We start from the raw sequence: 22,106 nt of genomic DNA, 5'->3' as shown, positions 1-22,106 counted from the left end.
GTGTGCTTGCACCCTTCTACGTCACTATAAGCTCAAGTAAAAAACCTGGGCTACCCCAGTGAAGAGTACTGGGATTGGGATCCATATGAGCTGTGGGCGGGAGGGGAAGAAACTGATGGTGGGGGGAGAACTAGAGGCGCAGATGTTCTGCGCCCGGCCCAGCTAGTGTTATGTTTAGTTTAGGGTTAGTTTAGGTTGTGTTGTGTTGGGTTGTGTGTATATTTCTCTATGTAAACCGCTGTGGGATCTTTTGTTGAAAAGCGGCATATAAATATCCATCGCATTTGTAAAAGACTCCTGAAGATTTTTAGCAACCCACCTTGTCCAGTCCACTCTTCATCCTCTCTTTGGCAACTCTGAGTTCCTGTTTCTTTTTATCTATTAAGGTGGTGAAAATGCCGAGCAGCTCCAGGTAGCTCTTGGGAGTGACATAATTATGTCTTGCCAGTTCTGCCAGATAGTCCTTGCACTTGTGTGCTACACTCTGATGGATTTCTACACACATCTGAATCTGTGAGGAATGAGAAGCAGGCACTTTTAAAAGTCATTCAGTCCTAAAGAGGGGGAAGAGCATGACTGCAAAATAGCTATAAATGAGACACAGAAGTATAACATGACCAGGTGTAACACGGACACTTATGAAACTAGGATAGGAATCATGTGGATAAGAAATGGAGAAGCAACACCTGTTCCAAACACTAGCTGGGTGAATCAAACAGTCTGAATTCCGATAATGACCATTTATAATGACTTCCAGTAATGATCAGTGATTAGGCCGCTGCCTCTCTCTTTCATGTGTCTTTCACCACAAATTTATGATCTGAGATAATCACCTCACTCTTTTTCTAAGAAAAACACCTACCATTCCCTCTAAAACTTCAGGGGTGGCTTCACGGTCTGGCATGTCATGGAAGAAGGAAGCAGCAACAGACTCAAGGGCTTCTGAAGGCCATTCGTTAAACCAGTCAATGGTACAGCAGTTCACTAGAGATGGAAATTGTCTGAGTCGTGCTCGGAACACCTCTCCTATGGGACTAGAGAATGAAGGAAAGAACAGAGAAAAACCTCATGAAAATAAACTCTGACTAAGTCACTCCTCTTGAGTCTGAATGCATAGTGAGCAAATTCTTTAGCAGCAAAGATATGGGAAACACACAGAGGCTACAATTAAAATGGGTGTTAATACATGCATATTAACCCACGAGGGATGGGCAATTCCCATCTCACTAGCTGAGACTTCCAACTACTTAATGTTAGCAGAAGGCCTGAGTCACCACAAATGTTGAAATAAAAATCCAGCTCCTTAAAATCACTAAATGAGCTTGAGATGCCAATAATTTAAAATGCATGAAATTTCTATGATTTGCCTCATTGCTAACTTTTCCAAAAATATTTCTCTTATATTTACAAATTTATCTGAGCAAACAATGGCTGGCATCCAGACTAGTGGTCAGAGGATGCAGCAAGAAGCTGGATCCTTGCAGCAGAGCATGGGGGTGGGGGGAGTGATGATGAAGGAGGGAGTAAAATAACAACAAAGACCTTGAAGGTTCCTAATGGTATCGGATAAGTAAAACTGATAATCTGTTGACAACTGAAAGTTGGTTTGCATTATTTTTTCCTCCAGAAATAAAATACATCTCTGGCTTTGAAGCATCCCTCTCCTCTAGTAATCCCATGACATATGGGGTTATTAGAGGAGAGGGATATTGAGTATGAGGTACCCCATGAATTAAAATCTCTGTTTGGTGTGAATAATGGCAGCAGCATTGGCCCCTGAATTTTCTGGCACGGTAGGTTAATGAGTAATGAGAACTCCTTGAACTTGAATATCTGTTGGTACTATTACTACTGAGTCATCAGTGACAGGGAGGAAAGTTGTTTCTAGTTTGGAGAGCTTCCTTCCCTCATCTGAAGTCATAGGCTAGGCTAGCTCATACCTCATGCATAGGACTGTATGGATATTACTGCGTACTCTCCCTGTGTACGCAGCTATCATGTTGGCCTTGGTAGGTTGAAGCCCCTGGTCCTGAACAATAGGCTTCATAGTGGTCATAATCTGATCCTGTTCATCTGGGGCATACAGGTTGGGAATATCTCCCGAGTTCAGCAGGTTGTTGATATCCTCAAGAAAAGATTCACTTTTAATCTAAAGAGAAAATAAAGAAGGTTCTATTGATAATAGTGTTGTGCTTACTATATTGACCTTGAACCTAAACATTTCCACTTCATTCCTGTTAGGGAAATCCAATTGTTTTAGACAGAAAAAGGAGAATATCTGTGTGTAAACTATGGCTAAGTCTAGAGCAGTTAATGGAGTTAGGAGAGGAGAGCTGGTCTTGCGGTAGCAAGCATGACTTATCCCCATAGCTAAGCAGGGTCTGCCCTGGTTGCATATGAAAGAGAGACTAGAAGTGTGAGCACTGTAAGAGATTCCCCTCAGGGGATGGAGCCACTCTGGGAAGAGCAGAAGGTTCCACGTTCCCTCCCTGGCTTCCCCAAGACAGGGCTGAGAGAGATTCCTGCCTGCAACCTTGGAGAAGCCACTGCCACTCTGTGAAGACAACACTGAGCTAGATAGACCAATGGTCTGACTCAGTATATGGTAGCTTCCTATGTTCCTATGAGTGAGATCTGACTAGGAAAGATAGAAACAGGTTGATCACCTGTAACTTATGATCGGTAAATGTTCCGTAGACATGCATAATCCTGGGTTCTGCACCTGGGCAGAATGCTCCAGCTCCTCATGGCGCTCTTGCACCACTTCTCATGCTCTGTGTAACTGTTTATTTCAGCTGTTAGAGCACCCTTCCTTTGGTTCTTGGACAATCACCAGAGCATGATGATCATCCAGTGTAGGCCTTTTCTGCTAAGTCTCTTTCTTCAGCTTACTGCTGCGGGGAGGTTGGGAGACTCTTATGAATGTTTACGGATCACTTACAGATAATAAGTTACAGGTAAGCAACCTGTTTATCTGTAGCATGATCTGTAGGGCATTAATAATAGAACATCATCCTAAATTATTTTTTTTAAGGTTTTGTAAATTGTGGATGATGCAAGTCATTTAATGGTACTAGAGAAAGACATGCTGTTCTGGTAGCTCCTGGTCTTAACACTCACATCAATTTCGGAGGATGAATAGCGCAGACGGGTGCATGGCTTGGGGAGTCAGTCATGTGACTTTCCTCTGGGGGCCCCCCCAAGGAAGTGGGCCCCAAACAACTGCCTCCTCTTGCCCTATTATAGTTACGCCCCTGAATCCTGGGTGCTTAGCAAGCTTTCCCAGGAGGAGGGAGCAGTAAGCTACTGCAAGACCCTCTTTAAGACATCTCACTGAAAGTTTGCTTCTTCAGCAAAACAAAGGTCAATTGTGTAGACTTTCACAAAAGGCAGTTCAGACGACCAGGTGGCCACCTTACAGATGTCTTCAGTTTGAATACCAGAGAGATGTGCTGCTGAAGCTGCAAAAGCTCTAGTAGAGTGAGCAGGGGTGGAGCCACCATTGCGCAAATGGATTCAAAGAACCCAGGCCACCACACTCAGGGGCTGTGGCTTGCGCCCCAGCCATGCGTCCTGCACCTGACGTCAGATGCAGGGGGCGTGGCACTCTCACAAACAGAGCCGCATACCCTATTTTCAAGCATATTCCACCAGCACCATTTTCAAGCATATTCCTCCTAGCCTGTGTGGGAACGCGGTTCCCTGCCTTTTAAAGCAGGGAGAGCCATTCCTGGGCCACACTGCAAATGTTGCGCTGGGCAGAATATGGTGGAAAACAGGGCACACTGCTCCATTAGCAAGTGCACCATGCCCCCCTGCATCTGATGCCGGGGGCATGGCGGTGAGCTGAACTGGGGCCGGCGGCAGCTTCCCTACACTCCTGAGAGTGAGCCCTAATGGTGCGAGGAGACTCCACATTTTGGACCATATATGTCAGTGAGATCAGCTCTACTAGCCAATTGGATAGGCATTGCCAAGAGATAGGGTGGCCCTTTGACTTTCCCTTGTAGGCCACAAAGAGTTGCTTGCTTCTCCAGAAATCTTTAGTCCTGTCCAAGTAAAACAGGAGTGACCTCCACACATCAAAAACATGTAGAGATCTCTCTAAAGGTGTGGACAGATTTCTGGAAAATGTAGGAAGTACTAAGGCTGTTCTCACAAGAAGTCTAACCCAGGCTAGGGCAGCCCAGCCTTGGTTAGGCTGCTTGTGTGGAGTGCTGGGATTGCTCCCTCTCCTGCCCAGTCTAGCCCCACTTTGTAGCCTGGCCGAGGATAAGGGTGTTCCTTTGCTCCTTGCAGCTGACTTTCTTCTAAGTAAATATACACCACTAAAGGTATTATTCCACATATTATTAGCTGCATTTTAATGCTTTAGAGGTGGAACATTCTGCCACTTGATGGCAAAGGTACGCCATCTCTCAACAGTGGTGCCACACCATTTTATAAGCCTCTGGTCTTATTGTCTCTTTTCATTTATTGCAAGTCAGGATGGTGCAGCAGGTCAGGATGCTTCACATGGAAGTGGAAAGAAGATGTTTAGATCCCTATGAAAGTGACCATGTCAGAGCTGTTGGGAGACAAAAGTATCATTCTGGAATTCATAGAGGAAGAGTCTGATATAAATATAACAACAGTAACCATCAAAATAATAATACAGTTCCTTAAAGTCTGTATACACACAACTAGTGAGCAGTATGGTTACCTCTTGCAACAAGGCTCCTTCCCCTTAAAACTCAGGACCACATTATACATTACATTAAGCACATAGTTGGAACTTTGCATGTTTTTCCCCTTTGTAAAATTGAGGGGGCCTTGATCTAGATTAGAACTGCAGTGTGTGTGTGTGTGTGTGTGTGTGTGTGTGTGTGTGTGTGTGTGTGTTGGGGTGGGAGTTATCCTTCCTCCCCTGCTGCACCAGTAGGAACTTTCTGTACCATGGTTTGGCCAAAGGGCTAACTCACCTCTACTCACATAGTCCCAATCTGGATAAGGGCCTTGCAACTAGCATTTTTTTTTAAAAGCAAGGAAGGGCCAAACTATGTGTTTAGTGTGATGTGTTTGACCTGAATTAAGTGTGGAACGGAAGTCAGGCTATGAATGGGAACCTGTGTAGGACTATCATACAAAAGCTAAATTAAGGCTTACGACATTCATCCAGTGGTCATCTGGATAAGCTCTAGAAGTGGGCAGAGGCACTGTACCATTTTTAGTTTTCAGGAAGCCACACAATACACATTAAGGAATCTTAAGTCCCAGCCACCAGGTTTGCAAAATGTGTTTAATGTATCAAATGATATAACTCCTTAAAAACTAGAATTTTTGGAATCATCAATGGAAATGTCACTCATATATCAAGTGCACTGAACACTAGTTGCTGTTGTTTTTTTGAAACAGAAACTTCTTTCATAGTTCTCTAAGATGACATTGCTTAGGCAAGACCAGCTGAGAAAATATAGACCACAACCAAGGTAACAGGTGTTGAGACAAATCTAAGCATCATCAATGGAATGGGCAAGCTGACTAGTGCACAAAACCTTTCAGACCTTTCAGTGTGCTAACAGCTCTGATCACCTGTGTGTCTGTGAACAGAAACGTAATGGGCAAGCACTGCAGACCAGCTTTCAGCATGATTTTTTTGATGTCATCTCGCCACTCGGTTATTCCATAGTTCTTTGAAAGTTCAATCTGGAAACATTCATAATCAGCTCTAAAAAGAAAAGAGTTCAAATCAGCACATGGGCTACAATCTAAAGAATTCATACATTAATTCATAGAGAAGAGCTGTACAGAGAGACACCTTTTTCTTTCATGTTTTTACTTCAAATGGTTGTTCCTAACTTTAGGAACTACTGCCTGAAAGTAAAGCACCTGCTGTGGCATTTACAAGAGGAGTCTTTAAAATCCCCATGCTAGCGACTTTCTTAGCACTGCTAGCCAAATGCTGGTGGTTCAAGAGGGGTGTCCATTCTGATTTCATAGCTTCTTTTTAGCAATCAGCAAAGAGCATTACCAGATGAGGGACTTTAGATTTTGGAAAAACCGAAGAGCCTTTAAATATGGATGCTACTGGCTCTTGGTCTGGCATTACCATTTCAAATACAGATGATGAGAAGGAGGCATGATGATCAGAGGACTTTTTTTGTAATTGGTTCACTCCTCTCCCACCCTAATTAACCACTTCTTCTCTAATCAGAGCAAAGCCAGGAAAGCCCAGGTTGCAGGGACAGCTCAGAGTGAAAGCCTGGTCTTGAGAGCAGGCAGGACAAGAACTGAAAGGAGTTCTTCTCTCAATAGACACAGAGTAGACATTTCAGGTCTGGTCTTGAAGTTAGTGAGAGGAGATAAGCCACTCTGGACCCTCTCCTTCACTAACTGAGAAAAGTCACTTTTTAAATGAAGCATTTCCTTGTTTCTTTGGCATCAGAAACTGCAGTGGTGAAAACATTAAAAAGTGTTCAACGTGTGCATGCATTCGGTGTGCATATGTTGCTTTTTTGGATCATTACCATTACTGAGTGTTTCTGGATGTTCAAAGAAACCTTTACTGAGGAAAATGAATATCATCAGTGCAGTGGGAAGAGGCACATCGCCCATATTCTTTCATCATGGAACAAATATACATACCCCACCGATGACTTTGAAGAGGAGATGAGCACATCATGTCACAAATAGACAAGGAAAGGCAGGGATAACCTCATTCACGTTTCAGCAGAACAAAGCCATGGGCTAGTTTACAAACAGAGCATAGTGGCTACGCACAGTGGAAGAATGGCATTTCATCCACCTGCTCTGATCACCTATTTTTTTCCACCTTTGGGACTGTCTGATATATTGCAGGAATAGGGTTAGTGTCAGAGTCTGTATGCAAAGAAACTAATGCACATAGCTTGACCCAAGCAATTCCCCACAACTTACAAACACTCTGGAAGAATAACAATCATAAGGACAGGGCCTACACACGTTAGACTTGAAATGCATATGCCCTGTTCCAATGTTCTATCCAAATGCGGATATGAAGTGGGTCTGGAAGCATGGCAGATGTATAAACATACTGCATGCAGATTCTACACCAGAGCTGATCAACTTCAGCCCTCCTGCTGATGTTGGCCTACAACTAGGGATGTACAAACTGATTTGGGTACAAATCAATTTGTTTCCAAATCTAGCTGATTCGGGTGATTTGGAGACAAAACAAATCACCCCTGTGGTACACTGGCTAGATTTGGGTACAAATCGAATCGTGCCTGATTTGATCCAAATTGATTCGAGATTCGGATCCCTCCTATTGATTCCCCCAGATTCCCAGCTATCTTTAAAAACAAAAACAAAAAACAAACAGCTAAGCTCTAGTCCTTGTAGAAGTGGAGTTATGGAGCAAAATGTGTGGTCACTATTTTTCAAGTGTTTGGATTCTTTGGTGTATAATAACTTTCCCTCAATGAATCCCTATTAGGATTCATTGCACACCTTCATTTCTTCTATTCGTTTTGACTGTCTTTTTGACAGTGCCAACTGTCAACCGCCATGTGCCAACTACACCCCACTCCCACCCACAAGGCAGTGGGGTACTACTCGGTTTATGTTCTAGGATTCTTTTCAATTGTTTAGGCTCTTTGGTGTCTAATAACCTTTCCTCATAATGAATCCCTATGAGGATTCATTACACACCAAAGAGTCTAAACACCTCAAAAATTCCTAAAAGAAACTGAATACCCAGTGGGTTGGGGGTTGCAGCATAGTTGGAACATGAGATGCCGCTAATTCCCCACCTGTGAAGCAGTGGGGTCAAAATGAACAGAAGAAATGAAGGTGTGTAATGAAGACACCAAAGAATCTAAACACTTCAAAAATACCTAAAAAATAAACTGAGTACCCGTGTGTGGGGTGTGTGTGTGTGTGTGTGGTGTAGTTGACACATGGCAGTTGACAGCTGGCAGTGTCTAATGATAGTCAAAATGAACAGAAGAAATGAACAGAATGATGAAACGTTATTATACACTAAGGAATCTAAACATTTCAGTATTCCTAAAAATCAAAATGAGTATCCCACTGCCTTGCAGGTGTGTGTGTGTGTGTGTGTGTGTGTTTTTAGTTGGCACATGGCAGCTGGCACTGCCTAGTGACAGTAAAATGAACAGAAGAAATGAAGGTGTGCAATGAATCCTCATAGGGATTCATTATGAGGAAAAGTTATTATACACCAAAGAATACAAACACTTGAAAAATAATGACTGTTTCATAACTCCACTTCTAAAAGGGCTAGAGCTTATCTTTTTTAAAAAAATGAAAGCTGGGGGTCCATTTTACGATTAGGATATGGCAACTTCGAATCCCCATTGCTTCCTAGGTTGGAAATGTTCAAAATCAGTAAAAGCTAAAATAAAATCATTAAATATCAACCAAGTGTCCCATTGCCTTGAAATTTGGGTGGTAGGTGGGACCCATGGGTACCTATTCACCACCCACATTTGGTGCCCCTATGATCTTGTTAAGTGGTCCAAATCTGAAACAAATCAAAGCAGGGGTGATTTGTTTTGGGCACAAATCAAATCAAAAAAATCAATTTGTGCATATCCGAAACTACAACTACCATAATCTCTGGTTATTGGCCACTGTGGCTGGCGATTATGAGAGTTGTAGTCTAAAAACAGCTTGGGGAGGGAGGACAAATATGAGCAGGCCTGTTCTACACAGATGAAACCTTTTGTGAACAGGCTCAATTTCTCTTCTTGTCATGATGTGAGCAAACTTAATCCAGAAGTAGGAATGACCAGCAAGTCCCAGTGGAATTCTAGAGAATCCCGGTACAGTTTACTGGCTCAAACATCTGTGGTATGCATTCATATCTTACATGTGAGAAGCCAGCTTGGTGAGAGATTGCCTTCCACTGCCACCAACACCTAAGAGAAGAGCATTGCCCAGGGACTGGCGCAGAATACGAGTGATACGGCAAATGTGCTTCATCGCATCCATGAAGAGAACTAACTTCATTTTGGTGGTATTGATCTGATTGTACTCCTCCATGTACTCCTCAATCACATGCATAAGCTATGGCCAAAAAGAGAGCAAGAAGAATGAGAGCTGTTGCTAAGAATGCCACTTTTAGTGGGCCTGCCATGGAGAAGGCCACCCACCTCTATGCCCTTCAGATCCCATAGGCAAGGGAAGATAATGTAGGAACAAATATTCACGGGCATAGAATGAATACTCACTGAAACGGAAAATCTATGGTCCTAAATATACACTTTTCAGAAAAGAGTGAGCATCAAAGACTCTGTCTTTAATCTCTGAACCAAACAGTCACACCAATAAAACCACCATTCAAATCTTTTCACACTGTAAGTTTTAGCAGACCCCAAGAGGGTTTAGATCAACAAACTGATGATCAGAATTTCAGGGTATCAATCTAAGGCTGGCCACAATGTCATAGTATGGGCTTGGTCCATACTATCTTGGACCTGCTAAATGGACAAAGAGGCACCTTTTTAATGTGATGATTCTCTTTATTAAGCTGGGGCCTTATCCACCCCCAGCACAGTCCCTCAGTGACTGTTGCTGGTGTCTATCTTACATTTATTTTTAGATTGAGAGTCCTTTGGGACAGGGATCCATCTTATTTATTTATTATTTCTCTATGTAAACTGCTGTGGAAGCTTTTGTTGAAAAGCGGTATATAAACGTATGTTGTTGTTGTTGTGCACAGACCCATTTTAATGGTTCAGTGTGAATTCAAACCAAATTCAAACCGAACCACTAGTCTGCAAACCAGTTTGGTCAAACTGGCTGGCTGGTCCACTCCGTTTGAGCAACCTGGTTTGATCTGGTTTGGTGGTTCGAGGGGCTATTCTTGTAAAGGGGAATCTGGTAAGGATTCCCCTTTACAAGCCAAGGGAAATCCTGGCTTTAAAGGGCTTCTAAACTAGGTGGCTAGATTTGGCTTTTAAAAAGCCAAATTCTGGCTTATGGCTCATTTGACCCACGAGTATACCCCTTAGGTTTGGGCAACTCTGCAAAAAGTGCGGCTGGGCGGGGCACCTTTAAAAGTAGTTGTAAGGTGCTTTCTGTTCTGGCGCTCCCTCCAGAATTCTGCCCGCACGGTGACAGTGTGGTTCTTGGATGGACCTGGCCTCTCGCGCCTCACACCAGCTGCTCTTTAGAAGCCCTTTAAAGCCTCACTGGATTCCCCTTTACAAGTATAGCCCATTGAACCAGTTCGGACTGGTCTGCAATGCACTGGGCTTGGTTTGATACAATCGCGGACTGGACTGCCTCTTCTGGAGGCTGGTCTGGTTTGCGATCATACTGTTGAACCGGCCCTGTTCATGGCAGATCGGTTAGCACCAACAACACCCCTAGCACACCAACAAGATTTTTTTTCTTCCCGAGGAATGAGTGTGACAAGCATCTGCCTATCTAAGAGGTTGGATTAATTAATAATAGTAATTCATGTAATGATAATGGAAGAGGTCCTGCTGTTATCATTATTGCCCTAGACTACATCACCCTGAATGCAAAGTATACTACTTCTTATTAAGATCTTTATAATTTTACCCTTTGCTTAATTAACATTTTCTCTATATGCACAATGCCCTTCCAGCTGGGAGTTCTGCAGGAAGGGTAATTGCTTGCAAAGGTCAGCTGTAAAGATTAATGGCCTCCGCTGCAGTACTATGAACATAAAACTTGTTTCCCTTCCTAGTTTATTGCATTTTCCAAGCCCAAGTAGTGAGCTCAAGTCATCTGCATAGCAGATTCCCGACTGTTCTTTATTACTTGCCTGAACACTAAAGGAAGCAGGGGGCATTCAGAGAAAACAGCATAATCTAGGTCCGTTCTTTTATCTTCCATCCAGGTTCATCTGTCATTCTCAGCAGGGTTCTAGAGCTCAGTCTATCCTTGTACAACCTTAGCCTTTTTGCACTGGGATTCATAACCACTTCCAATATAAGCCTGCAACATTAACCCCATGTATGGAAGATTTTCTAGAAACCCTGCTCAGAAAACCCTTTGTTTTATTACTGGCCCCCACATTATGAGGCTATTCTTACAACCATGAGGAACCGGGCTAAGGGAGGCCACTCCAGGTCTACATGGACATGTGCTGCAATGGGAGCCATGCAGCTCCTGGCAGCAAACCTTCTAAAATACCCCTCCCTTTCAATGAGGTCAGCAGACAGAGCTCTCCACTAACCCCGTTCTGATCGTGAGACGCTGCAGTGCAGCACCACACCGTAGTGACTCATGAGGAGACCCCCGACCGGGTAGCTTCAACAAGCCTCCCGGCCTCTGGGGTCTCCCCAGGATCCTGGGACTTCTGAGCGCTGGGCAGCCCCAAATCCCTGCCACCTCTACCGGCTCCGTAACAGAGCTTGTAATTGTGTGGGTGGCCGATCCGGCTGCCAGGGATGGCTCCCTGCTCGTCTGTGGGGAGAATGGGCCCAGTCTCCCTGCAGAGCCCATTTAGACTCTCCACACTGCTCATGTGGAAAGCCTCTTTACATTGCACAGGGATTAGCAAAAGATAAAAGGAACACAAAAATGGAGAAGCACCATCAGCAACCTACCTTGTCTTTGTCATCAATCAGTTCATATAGCTTTACATCAGCACCTGGCATCATGAAATCCCCATAAAGAAGGGGCTGGAAAGGAACAACTTCATCCAAGGTGGTTCCCCATTCTAACATCACGCTCTTCATCAGGTCATCAAACCAAATTCGGTCCTCTTCATTCACCAGGCGGTCACAGAACACACGGCAACTCTCATGGTACCACAGCCTCAGCAGGGTAAGTTTGTCCTGGCAAAGAATTCCAGTGAGAACCTTACATAGGGCTCCTTCTTTGGGACTCACATGACCCCAAATAATTTTCTAATTTCTTATTTTTGGCAGTACCAAAAAGCAAAATGGGATTCTATAAGTTGTTTTCTAAATAGTCACCATTTCAAACCAAAGCTAGGGCTCTACAGAGGAAACAATGAATGTTGCAATAAAAATGCAGATCATTTTTTAATCTAAAAAGAAATATGAAATAAATTTTGTAATTCTAGTATGATATCTCTTGTTACATATGGATTTCCCTTAAGGTATTGACCCAACTCTGATGCCAGTACAGTAGAAAAACAGGTTGCTCACCTGTAACTGATGATCTGGTAGTAATCAGTTGAAATCCATTAGAATGGGTTCTGCGCTTGCACAGAAGCCTCTTGGTGTGGAGTTCCACAGCTCCTCTCAGTGCTTGTGCCCCACCCCATGTGACCACATGGCTATTTAAGGCAGGAGGAAGTGCCAGCACTTCAGTTCCTTGGAGACTGCCGGAACAGTTGAGCAGCTTTGGAGCATTAAGTAAGTTCTACTATGTAGACTTGAGCACTACCACAGTGGTGAGGTTCGGGAGGGTCTAATGGATGTCAACAGATCACTACCAGATCATCATACAGGTGAACAACCTGTTTATCTGGAGCATGATCCGTTAAATCCATTAGAATGGGTGTTTAGTTAGCTCCTTTTAGGAGGAGGGAGCAGTAGTGTTACTGTCACACCTTTTTGAGAACACCTCTCCCAAAATTTGCCTCTGCTGCAGAATGCAAGTCAATGGCATATTGTCTCATGAAGGGCTGTTCGGAGGACCAGGTGGTAGCCCTACAAATGTCCCAAAAGAATATGCCAGATAGGTGAGCTTCAGAGGCACCATAAGCTCTAGTTGAATGTGCCTTGATAGACTTAGGCGGCTGCACCTTTTGCAGGTCATTAAGATTGATTCCACAAGCCGGTGGGACAGTCTCTGTCTAGACAAGGCTCGTCCCATCGTTTTCCCCTTGTAAGATATGAATAGGGTTTTTTTTACTTTCTGATTGCTTTTGTCTTCGATAGGAAGAACAAAAGAGCCCTCCAGACATCAAAGGAATGCAGGGCCTTTTCCAGAGGCATGCTCGGAGAGTTGAAGGTAGGCAGCATGATGTCCTGGTTTATGTGAAAATCTGTCACAGTCTTTGGAAGGAAAGTAATGTCTGGGCATAGCAGCACTTTATCCGGGTAGAAGCAAGTATAAGGTACATCCATCCTCAGAGCTGTAAGTTCACTCACCCTGTGGGCAGTGGTAATAGCCACCAAGAAGGCTGTTTTCAGGGAAGTCAGCTTTAGACTAGAAGTCTTCATGGGCTCAAAAGGCACCTTTGTTAGCACTGACAGAACTAGATAAATACTTCACTGTTCCAGTGGTTGCCATACTGGAGGGTAAAGGTTAGTGAGGCCCTATAGAAAACTTTTGCAGCTCGGGTGGGAGAATACTGTCTTTCCATCCCACCCTGGATGTTTTGCGGAAATCTAAGTGGACCTTTATGGAGACATTCGAAAGCTGTGAGGTCTTCAGTGTGGTAAGATACAGGAGGACCTGCCAGACAGTAGCCTTAAGAGGCTGGAAGCCTTTCTTGACAGCGTAGAAAGTGAATCTTTTCCACTTGCTTGCATAGTTCTTCTGGTGGAAGCCTTTCTCTGATTCAGTGATATTTTATTCAGTAGCCAATCCTCCATGCTGTTAGCCGCATAGTGGGCACCTCTGGGTGTAGTACTTGTCCGTTTTCCTGAGTCAGGAGGTCTTGACATTGTGGAAGCCTTTTGTACGTATGTGCCGAAAGTCTGAGTAGATGCGGAAACCATGGTGGCCGAGGCCACCATGGAGTGATCAGGATACATTTTACTTGGAATGTTAGAATCTGTGCCACTACCCGCTTCCCACTAGAGGTAGTGGCACAGATTCTAACATTCCAAGTAAAATGTATCCTGATCACTCCATGGTGGCCTCAGCAACCATGGTTTCCACATATACTATACATGTATATATAACACAGAACATACATGTACGTTAGGTGTTGTGACCAGTCCATCTGGAACGCATCTCCTAATGACTGTGGGTCATGGCCAGCCCTTGAGCAGTACTGTTTGCATTTGGCATTGTGTGCAGTTGCAAATAAGTCTATTTGGGGGAAGCCCCAGAGCCTGAAAATAGGCAGCAGGTAAGTGTCGTTCAATTCCCATTTGTGCCATTCTTTCATGGTAAACGAGTGACTCAGAACATCCGCTAGAACATTCTCTGTCCCTTTGATGTGAATGGCTAACGGGGTGATGCTGTTCTTGATGCACCAGTGCCAAATCTGTATGCTCAATGCACACAGAGATCTGGACACCGTCAGGAGCCAATTGTCTAGAAACGGATATATCTTCAAACCTCTTGTTCTTAGATGTGCCATCACTATTGCCATGCATTTGGTGAATACACGTGGGGCAGTGCAGAGGCCAAATGGAAGAACTTGATAGTGATAGATTGAAGTCTCCACTGTGAACCTTAGGAATTTCCGGTAGGACGACTGGATTCCTATGTGGAAGTAGGCATCTTTTAAGTCTAATGTCGCAAGGCACAGCTCCTGGTGTAGAAGTGGTAGGATCTCCTGAAACGTTGTCATCCGATACTTCTTCACATGGACATATTCGTTGAGATGTGTCAGGTCCATTATCGGTAGGGATGTGTGAACCGGTTCAAATGCAAACCGGTTTGAATTCAAACCAGGGTGGTTCAATGGTTCAAATTCGAACTGAACCAGCCATTAGGTTTGAGCTGCAAACTGGGGGTGGTTCGATTCAAACTGGTTCAAACCAGTTCAAACCTCCAAAAGTGGGTGGGATAGTAGCTGGCACCGATGGGTGCCTACCACCCAAACCCCAAAGCAATCGGACATTCGTACAATTTTTTAATGAATGTTTGAAATTTATTTTTTATTTTTCCCTCAAAGGGTATAATGGGACATGAACCAGCCCATTATTGCCTTTTGTGGAGCACCCATGGGTGCCAACAACCACCCAAACCCCAAAGCAATTGGACATCCTTGTGATTTTTTATGAACATTTGAAATATTTTTATCATAGGGTATATAATGGGACCTGAACCAGCCCATATCACCTATTGTGGAGAACCTAGAGGCACAAATGTGGAGTGGGTGGTAGGCACCCAGGGATGCCTACCACCCACAAAACCCCAAGGCAATCAGACACTCCTCTGATTATTGGTGAATTTTAAAAGTATTTTTGAATTCCTCACAGGGAATAATAAGGATTGCAGCAAATGTATAGCTTCACGTCGGAGGGAAAGGGGTGTCCTAGAGTGGAGTGTGGTGGGTGGTAGTTCCCAAGGGGGGCAAGGAAGATATTAGAATTATTTGAAAGGAATTGGGAAAAGGGCTGATTTTTAAGTGATTTTTGAAGTTTATGCGTCTTTAAGGTTTTTCTCCATAAAGAAGCATGGAGGTGTCTATGTATAGTTTCACGTTGGGGGCAAAGGGGTGGCCTAGAGCAGAGTGTGGTGGGTGGTAGTGCCCAAGGGGGGCAAGGAAGCTATCAGAATTATTTGAAAGGAATTGGGCAAAGGGCTGATTTTTAAGTGATTTTTGAAGTTTATGTGTCTTTAAGGTTAGCAATGAGAGTGGATTCATGGTTTGTCATTGAAAATCTTATATGCTACCAAAGAACCTACACTCAGAACACTTCAGAAACAACAAACCCACTACCCCATAAGTTGCTAACCCATTGGTGGTTGGCACCCTCACTCTGAGCCACCCCAGCATTCCCCAAGTGTAGTTATGGGGCTATTGAACCCTCCATTCTTCCCTATGGAGAAAAACCTTAAAGCCACTTGTGGGGTGCTAGGGTGGCCCAGAGTGAGTGGCAGTGTAGTGCACAGAGGGTGCTAACCACACCCATGGGTTGCTAACCCATGGGGTACTGGGTTTTGTTTGTTTGTTCGCTTGTTTCCTTAATGTCAATGTCTGTGTCGACATCGGTGCAGGTGTCGGCGTTGAAGGTGCCCTTGTCATTGTTGAAGGCGGAGTGCATTATTCTGCCCTCAATGTCAATGGCTGTCCATTCGATGTTGAAGATGGCATCGGTGCATTATGTTTTTTTGGTATCGAGCCCGACTTCGACATCATCAGGTTCAGCAGCAGTACTGTCAGTGTCCTAGACACCGACACAAAGACAACATCCTGAGCCAAAGTTGGTGACGGAGTCGATCTCAATGTTGACGGTTTTAGCTTCTTTTTTGGCGTGCCCCGAGGCCTCCGCCATTTTGTCTTCCTACCTCTTCAAGGCCTTTGCAGCTTTGAAGATGGGCGACGGGAGGGTTAGACTGGGTTGAAGCCACAGCCCTTGAGCCATTCTTCTCAGGAGAAGGAGTCCTTCCTTCCTTTGAGGTACTGGGAGCAGCCAATACATCGTCATAGATAGCGACTGTCAAGCGGAGTTCACGATTGTGCTGAGTTTGCTTGGAAAATGACTGGCAAATTTTACATGTTGAAATGTTATGGGTCTTTCCTAAACACAAAAGGCATAAATTGTGGCCATCTTGGGAGGGCAATTTAGCCTTGCATTTTGGGCAAAGTTTAAATGTATTTCCCCCATCTGTTTAGCTATATCCATTCCCTTTCTGTATTTGTGACCAAAGTACCCGTCCAATCTTTCAACAAAATTTGTCCACTACTCACAAACGTAGTCCAATAAGGCAGTCCAAGGTCAATTTGCCAAAGTATCCGTCCAATCTTTCATCACAATTAGATCGATAAAGCTTAAATCTTAGTCCATAGGCTGTCCAAAATGTCAGGAATACCGAAAATAAGTATGTAGAATTTTCAAATAAGCAAGGAACCAAAACGAGGAGCTGCAGAAACCAAGGAACCAATTCCTACGGCGGTCACAAAGGAACTGAAGTGCTGGAGCTTCCTGCCACCTTAAATAGCCACATGGTGTGGGGCGCAAGTGCCAAGAGGAGCTCTGGAACTCCACACTGCGCAGGCGCAGAACCCATTCTAATGGATTCAACAATCACACTCCAGATACTCTGGTTTACCAATCAATCTGATTTACCTGGAAATAATGCCTGGCCTGTTCTGCAGTATACCACATGTGGAAGGACTGTTGTGCTAGCACAAGAGGATGTTGTAGCTGAGATAAAAATTGGATTTGCATGAGAGCGCTCTTGAACTATAGTGCTCGTGCACAAAAGTTCCCACTGACACAAATGAAGCAGGCTTGCAGTTGTGCAACAATGTTGTGGATTGGAATATGAGCTCCAGATGGAGTGCAACTAGCTAGCTCAACAGCTTTGTGCTAGAACAACTCCTCCCTGCCTGCAGTACGCTAAGCAAAATGTTGGCCAGTATTTATAAACTAAGGAAACATGTTAAAAATAGAGTGAAACAAGAGAGGGGGAAACTTGGAAATGGAATTCTGTGAATAAATTCATTTACATAAACATTGGCTATCTGAGGTATTTTTGGACACTCAGATGGGTTATGCCTGCTTCATTGTCATGGTGCACCATGGATACTGTGGACTACAGTGAACATGAAGCAGGATGACTGTGTGTGAACTCTATGGGTGTGATTGACTTGCTGCTGTCACCAAAGGAGAGAAATATACCCCCGTATTCCATCCTAGTCCAATGGAATTCACACAACCTCTAGATGAAAATAGAACACTTGTTTGTACTGTGTAGTATCAAATGCACAAAAAAGTATAACTACTTGGGAAGTTTTTATCAGGAAATGGTATGCAACTTTGATTCTCTTTGGATTCTGAGCAGCAAAGCAATGGATTCCTGTCATATACCAGATACTGTGTGGGAAACACTCACCTCAATTTTGGCTGGTTCTGCCACAAGCATCCCCTGGAAAACTTTGGAGAGATCCCTCAAATTAAATGTATAATGAGACTTTGCGGGAGTAGGCAACAGTTGAGATGTGATGGTCGAATATACTCTTATAGTCGCAGACACCAAGGGTACATTCAGATCCTCCACTTTAGGGCATCCAGCTAAAAAAACCAAAAAGACCAAAAATTTGCTGATCAGCATTGCAGTGGTGACTTTTGAAGGAATAATGAATGATCACACCACAATGGTGCAAGCTGGCTCAAGACATAAGACAGAAACTCATTTTAACCCCCAGGTGTAGTTCTCTGATGCAAGGACATTAGAAGAAATAGAGACTCTCATCATGACTAATCCTGGCTTATCTAAGCTAGAAAGGAAGTAGATACTCAATGCCCATGAGACATCTGAACCCACTCATAGTAAGCTCATTGTTGCCAATATCTTTATTTTACTCCTTATATTACCCCTCCCCACAGCCTGCTGTTGCTGAATATGTGAATAGGGCATGTCTTTAAGCTACCCCGGATTTTGTTCTTTCTCTGTTAGCAACTCTGTATACATGAACCCTGAATTAATAATGTAAGCATCCATCTGGAGAAATTGGCACCTGCTAAGCAGCAATTTCACAAAGCTAGATGGAAAATAATTCAATAGGATAAGAGCCATTACCCACAAAGGTCTGATGCTCATGACTATCTCATTAAAATTGTTTAAATATTACCCCTTAACACACTTCAATCACATTTTTGTTCAAATTGTCATGGTTGCTAAATAATGATGAAAGGGTGCCTCTTTCTATCCTTTCAAAGTGTTATTGGAGGATGGAAATTCTTATCTGTGTTAATTATTGTGAGAAAATAACAAAGGAATGGTAATCATCTCATATTAATGAATCTAGAAAACTAGTAGGAGAATGTGTAACTTGTCATTAATTAACTAAAAGGTGAGACAAAAGATGAAGTGGATTTTAGCTGGAGCGCTAGAGAAGTTTTCTACTGTTCTTCAAATCTAGAAGTGAATCATCAATAGAGAATCTCTCTGATCTATACAAACAATTTAGCCAACCAGGCACAACCATTTTAGTCTTACAGAGCACACACCAGCAAAAGTCTTTTGAATGATCAGCTTCAGGCATCTAAGAACCATGTTCTTTATCACAGGAAGGAAGAATTTCTCTGAATTAATCCTATTTGAGGCACGTTAAAGCCAAATTTTTAATAGCCTTTTTGTGTATGTGCTACATGGTTGACACACTTTTCTTAGGGCAGCTCCACACTTTATGCTTAAGCATGTTTGCTACTTATACAATGGCTGATATTATAGATAGCCCTCTATCAATGCAGTCGCAGCAAGTCCATAATATTGACGGAGGGCTGCCCATCAGATTGACCACTGGTACTACACACAAAGTAAGTATGACATACATGAAGGTACACACATCTGGAGACCCTAGCTCTAGCATGTTTCCCAGATATGTGTACATGAGTGTTTAAAGATACATGTATAAATGTTTTATACATTATGGGAAGGTTCTCATAACTGTGTGATGTCACCAAAATGGGCAATGGGAGGTTCACAAGGCGTACAAACTCCCAATTTCCAGTAGTAAGATCCCATACATTTTTGGCAGTTTTTACATTTAAGTGGGACCAGTAATCTAGGATTTGATCTATGATTGCCAATCTCAGTGAAATGTCAGGTGGTGCAGTGCCCAACACAGCCAAAAATTTTCAGGGTTCTTACAAGTGGAAATTGGAAGTGCGCACACCTCACAAATTTCCAGTTTGCTGGTTCTTCAGCATTGTGAAGATAATGAGAACTTGCCCTTCATGTGCTTCCTGCAGGAAACAATGGTGAAACATTGGTGTGCATGCAGCAGATGTGTTCATAGCCCCTTCTGACTACTCAGATGTCTTTAAAAAACTTTAGTGTTTCATTGAGCCTTTGGGCCTGCTGAAAGTAAAGTGTGTCTGTCTCTCTGGAGGGGTGTTTCTGTGTTAGATTGCTATTGTTTGTTTACTGTTTTATTTGTTGTTTTAATACTAATGTTACCTGCTTTGACACAACAAAGTGGCATACAAGTATTTTAAAACATAATAGTGTAAAGTACTGAGCAGCTGGAAGTAAGCCAGACTTGGCATACTTAACTTTATCTTCATTGTTGTTGTTACATTTATATCCCGCTCTTCCTCCAAGGAGCCCAGAGTGGTGTACTACATACTTAAGTTTCTCTTCCACAACAACCCTGTGAAGTAGGTTAGGCTGAGAGAGAAGTGACTGGCCCAGACTCACCCAGCTAGTTTTATGGCTGAATGGGGATTTGAACTCGGGTCTCCCCGGTCCTAGTCCAGCACTCTAACCACTACACCACGCGAGGAAATGAAATAGACATATTGCTAGTAGTAACAAGTGCTAAAGGAAAGACTAATTGCCTTTGGTATTTGGTCCAAATCTTCTAGCAAGTTCAAGCATATAAGACTTTTTGGCCAAGCGTAGCTAATCAGCTATTACATAGCTAATCAGCTAAGGTTTCTTTACTTACGGACTGGATCTCTGTATACCGATTCTCCAAGGCGTCCAGCTAAAAAAACCCAAGAAAGAAATACAAAGATCATTGCAAAAGACAGTTACGTTTATCATTCAGTCACACAGACATCATTATTCCCCACCCCCACCCCCACCATGAAGGACTAAGAAAAGTCATTTTTAGCCTACTTTCCAGTAGGCTTATGAGATCACCCACCATTTCGTGAGTGTGTGTGTGTGTGTGTGTGTGTGTGTGTGTGTGTGTGTCCCACCGCCATCAACTTCATAATGCCTGGACCTATATGAACCAAATCAGGTACGGTTGTAGGGACACATAGTGACACTTCAATGGCATAGTTTGTGCTGATGTCATCAACCTCAATTCAAGTTGGCGGATGTGTAAACTTTTGAAGTGCAAGTGGGCTAACTTTTGAACCGACTGTTTTGAAACAAATTTTCTACAGCTGTTGCAGCACATAGGGACACCTCAATGGTGTAGTTTGTGATGATGTCATCCACCCCAATTCAAGATGGCAGACGCGTAAACTTTTAAAGCACAAGTGGACTAACTTGTGAACCACCTAACCGACTTGAACCAAATTTGCTACCACTCTAGGGACATATAGGGATGTCCCAATGGTGTAGTTTGTGATGATATCATCCATCTTGATCCAAAATGGTGGATGTGTGAACTGTTGGGGTGCAAGTGCACTAACTTGTGGACTGTCTAACTAATTTGAACCAAATTTGGTACAGTTGTAGTGAGTGACACACAGAGATGCCTCAATGATGTCATTTGTAATGATGTCATCCACCCTGATCCAAGACGGTGGACATGTGGACATTTAAGGTGCAATAGTCTGACTTGTGGACCACAATTTGAACCAAGTTTAGTCCAGTAGTAAGGATAGTGAAATGATAGTAGGCAGACTAGTTCTTACTAGAACAACTTGTTTGTTTAACAGTAAGGATCAAGTGCTTGCCTGGTATAAACTGGCATCAATTATAATGAAGTTGCAGTATAGTATTACAACAGTATAATTCTTCCAGATTAACACTGATAATTGAGAAGATTTTGGCCCAAGACAAGTAAAATAATAATTCACATGCTACTTGGGAGTTGCGTACTTTTAACTTGGTAAAATAAACATCCCTTTCAACAGGGATCCTTTGAAGAGTGTGAGAAACTGTTCGTAATATATATCTGAAATAGTCTGACTATAGTCTTCTCCTACTTTGTATTTTAAGAGCTTGATTCTCCTTTCACTTACACTGATGTAGTTTTGTAATTTTACTGAAACAAATCACCTTTTACTTGCACAGATGAAACTGAATAGAAGATCTAGCATAAAAGATCTATATAAAATATCTAGGGAGATATGTGAAGTACCCTGCCTTTCAACTAGAAATAGGGAAATGTAACACTGGTGCCTTGGAAAAGGTCTCATTATACATTCTATCCAAAATTTCAAACCTTATTTATTATTTATTTACTACATTTTAATACTGCTTTTCTGCCTTGACAAAGGCACCCAAAGCGGTTTACAATATTAAAAGAAGCAAATAACAGATTAATAAAACATTGTCTCAGGCTGTTGGCCTTTTCAGGAGCTGAGGACAAGAGCTTGCTGGCCTGGGTGCATCCTTTCTTGCCTTATCAAAACTGCACTGAAAAAAGTCTGATAAATTCTATGTGAGATAGGTTAATATCAGTGTATACATTGTACGTTAAGAATCTGGTTTGCCAAAAGTCATAAGGAAGCCTATAGGTAAACCAGGGCTGTATAATTCATGGCCTTTAAAGGTAAATGTAGCCATCATGCACTGTGGCTTGCCAGGTGCTTAGCAATTTCCTCTGTTGCAGTCTCAGGCAAGAAGCATCAACA

The 22,106-nt window shown here is 43.0% G+C and overlaps 1 protein-coding gene across 2 annotated transcripts in view; it reads right to left on the bottom strand.

The window, feature by feature from the left end:
- DNAH1 (dynein axonemal heavy chain 1) overlaps nt 1–22,106 on the bottom strand; it is a 280,454-nt gene that overhangs the window by 62,289 nt on the left and 196,059 nt on the right. For both annotated transcript variants that reach the window (XM_053298325.1, XM_053298327.1), the window contains 8 exons: nt 20,237–20,275; nt 17,677–17,855; nt 11,565–11,795; nt 8,852–9,048; nt 5,572–5,707; nt 1,941–2,149; nt 863–1,034; nt 320–511 (listed from right to left, as the gene is read on the bottom strand). In XM_053298325.1, the coding sequence (XP_053154300.1) occupies nt 320–511; nt 863–1,034; nt 1,941–2,149; nt 5,572–5,707; nt 8,852–9,048; nt 11,565–11,795; nt 17,677–17,855; nt 20,237–20,275 (1,355 nt within the window). The remainder of the gene's footprint in view (nt 1–319; nt 512–862; nt 1,035–1,940; nt 2,150–5,571; nt 5,708–8,851; nt 9,049–11,564; nt 11,796–17,676; nt 17,856–20,236; nt 20,276–22,106) is intronic.

The sequence above is a fragment of the Hemicordylus capensis genome, chromosome 2 (assembly GCF_027244095.1).
Source record: "Hemicordylus capensis ecotype Gifberg chromosome 2, rHemCap1.1.pri, whole genome shotgun sequence".
Taxonomy (NCBI): domain Eukaryota; kingdom Metazoa; phylum Chordata; class Lepidosauria; order Squamata; family Cordylidae; genus Hemicordylus; species Hemicordylus capensis.
The sequence above is the reverse complement of the archived record's forward strand: the minus strand, read 5'-3'. Positions and strand labels throughout refer to the sequence as shown.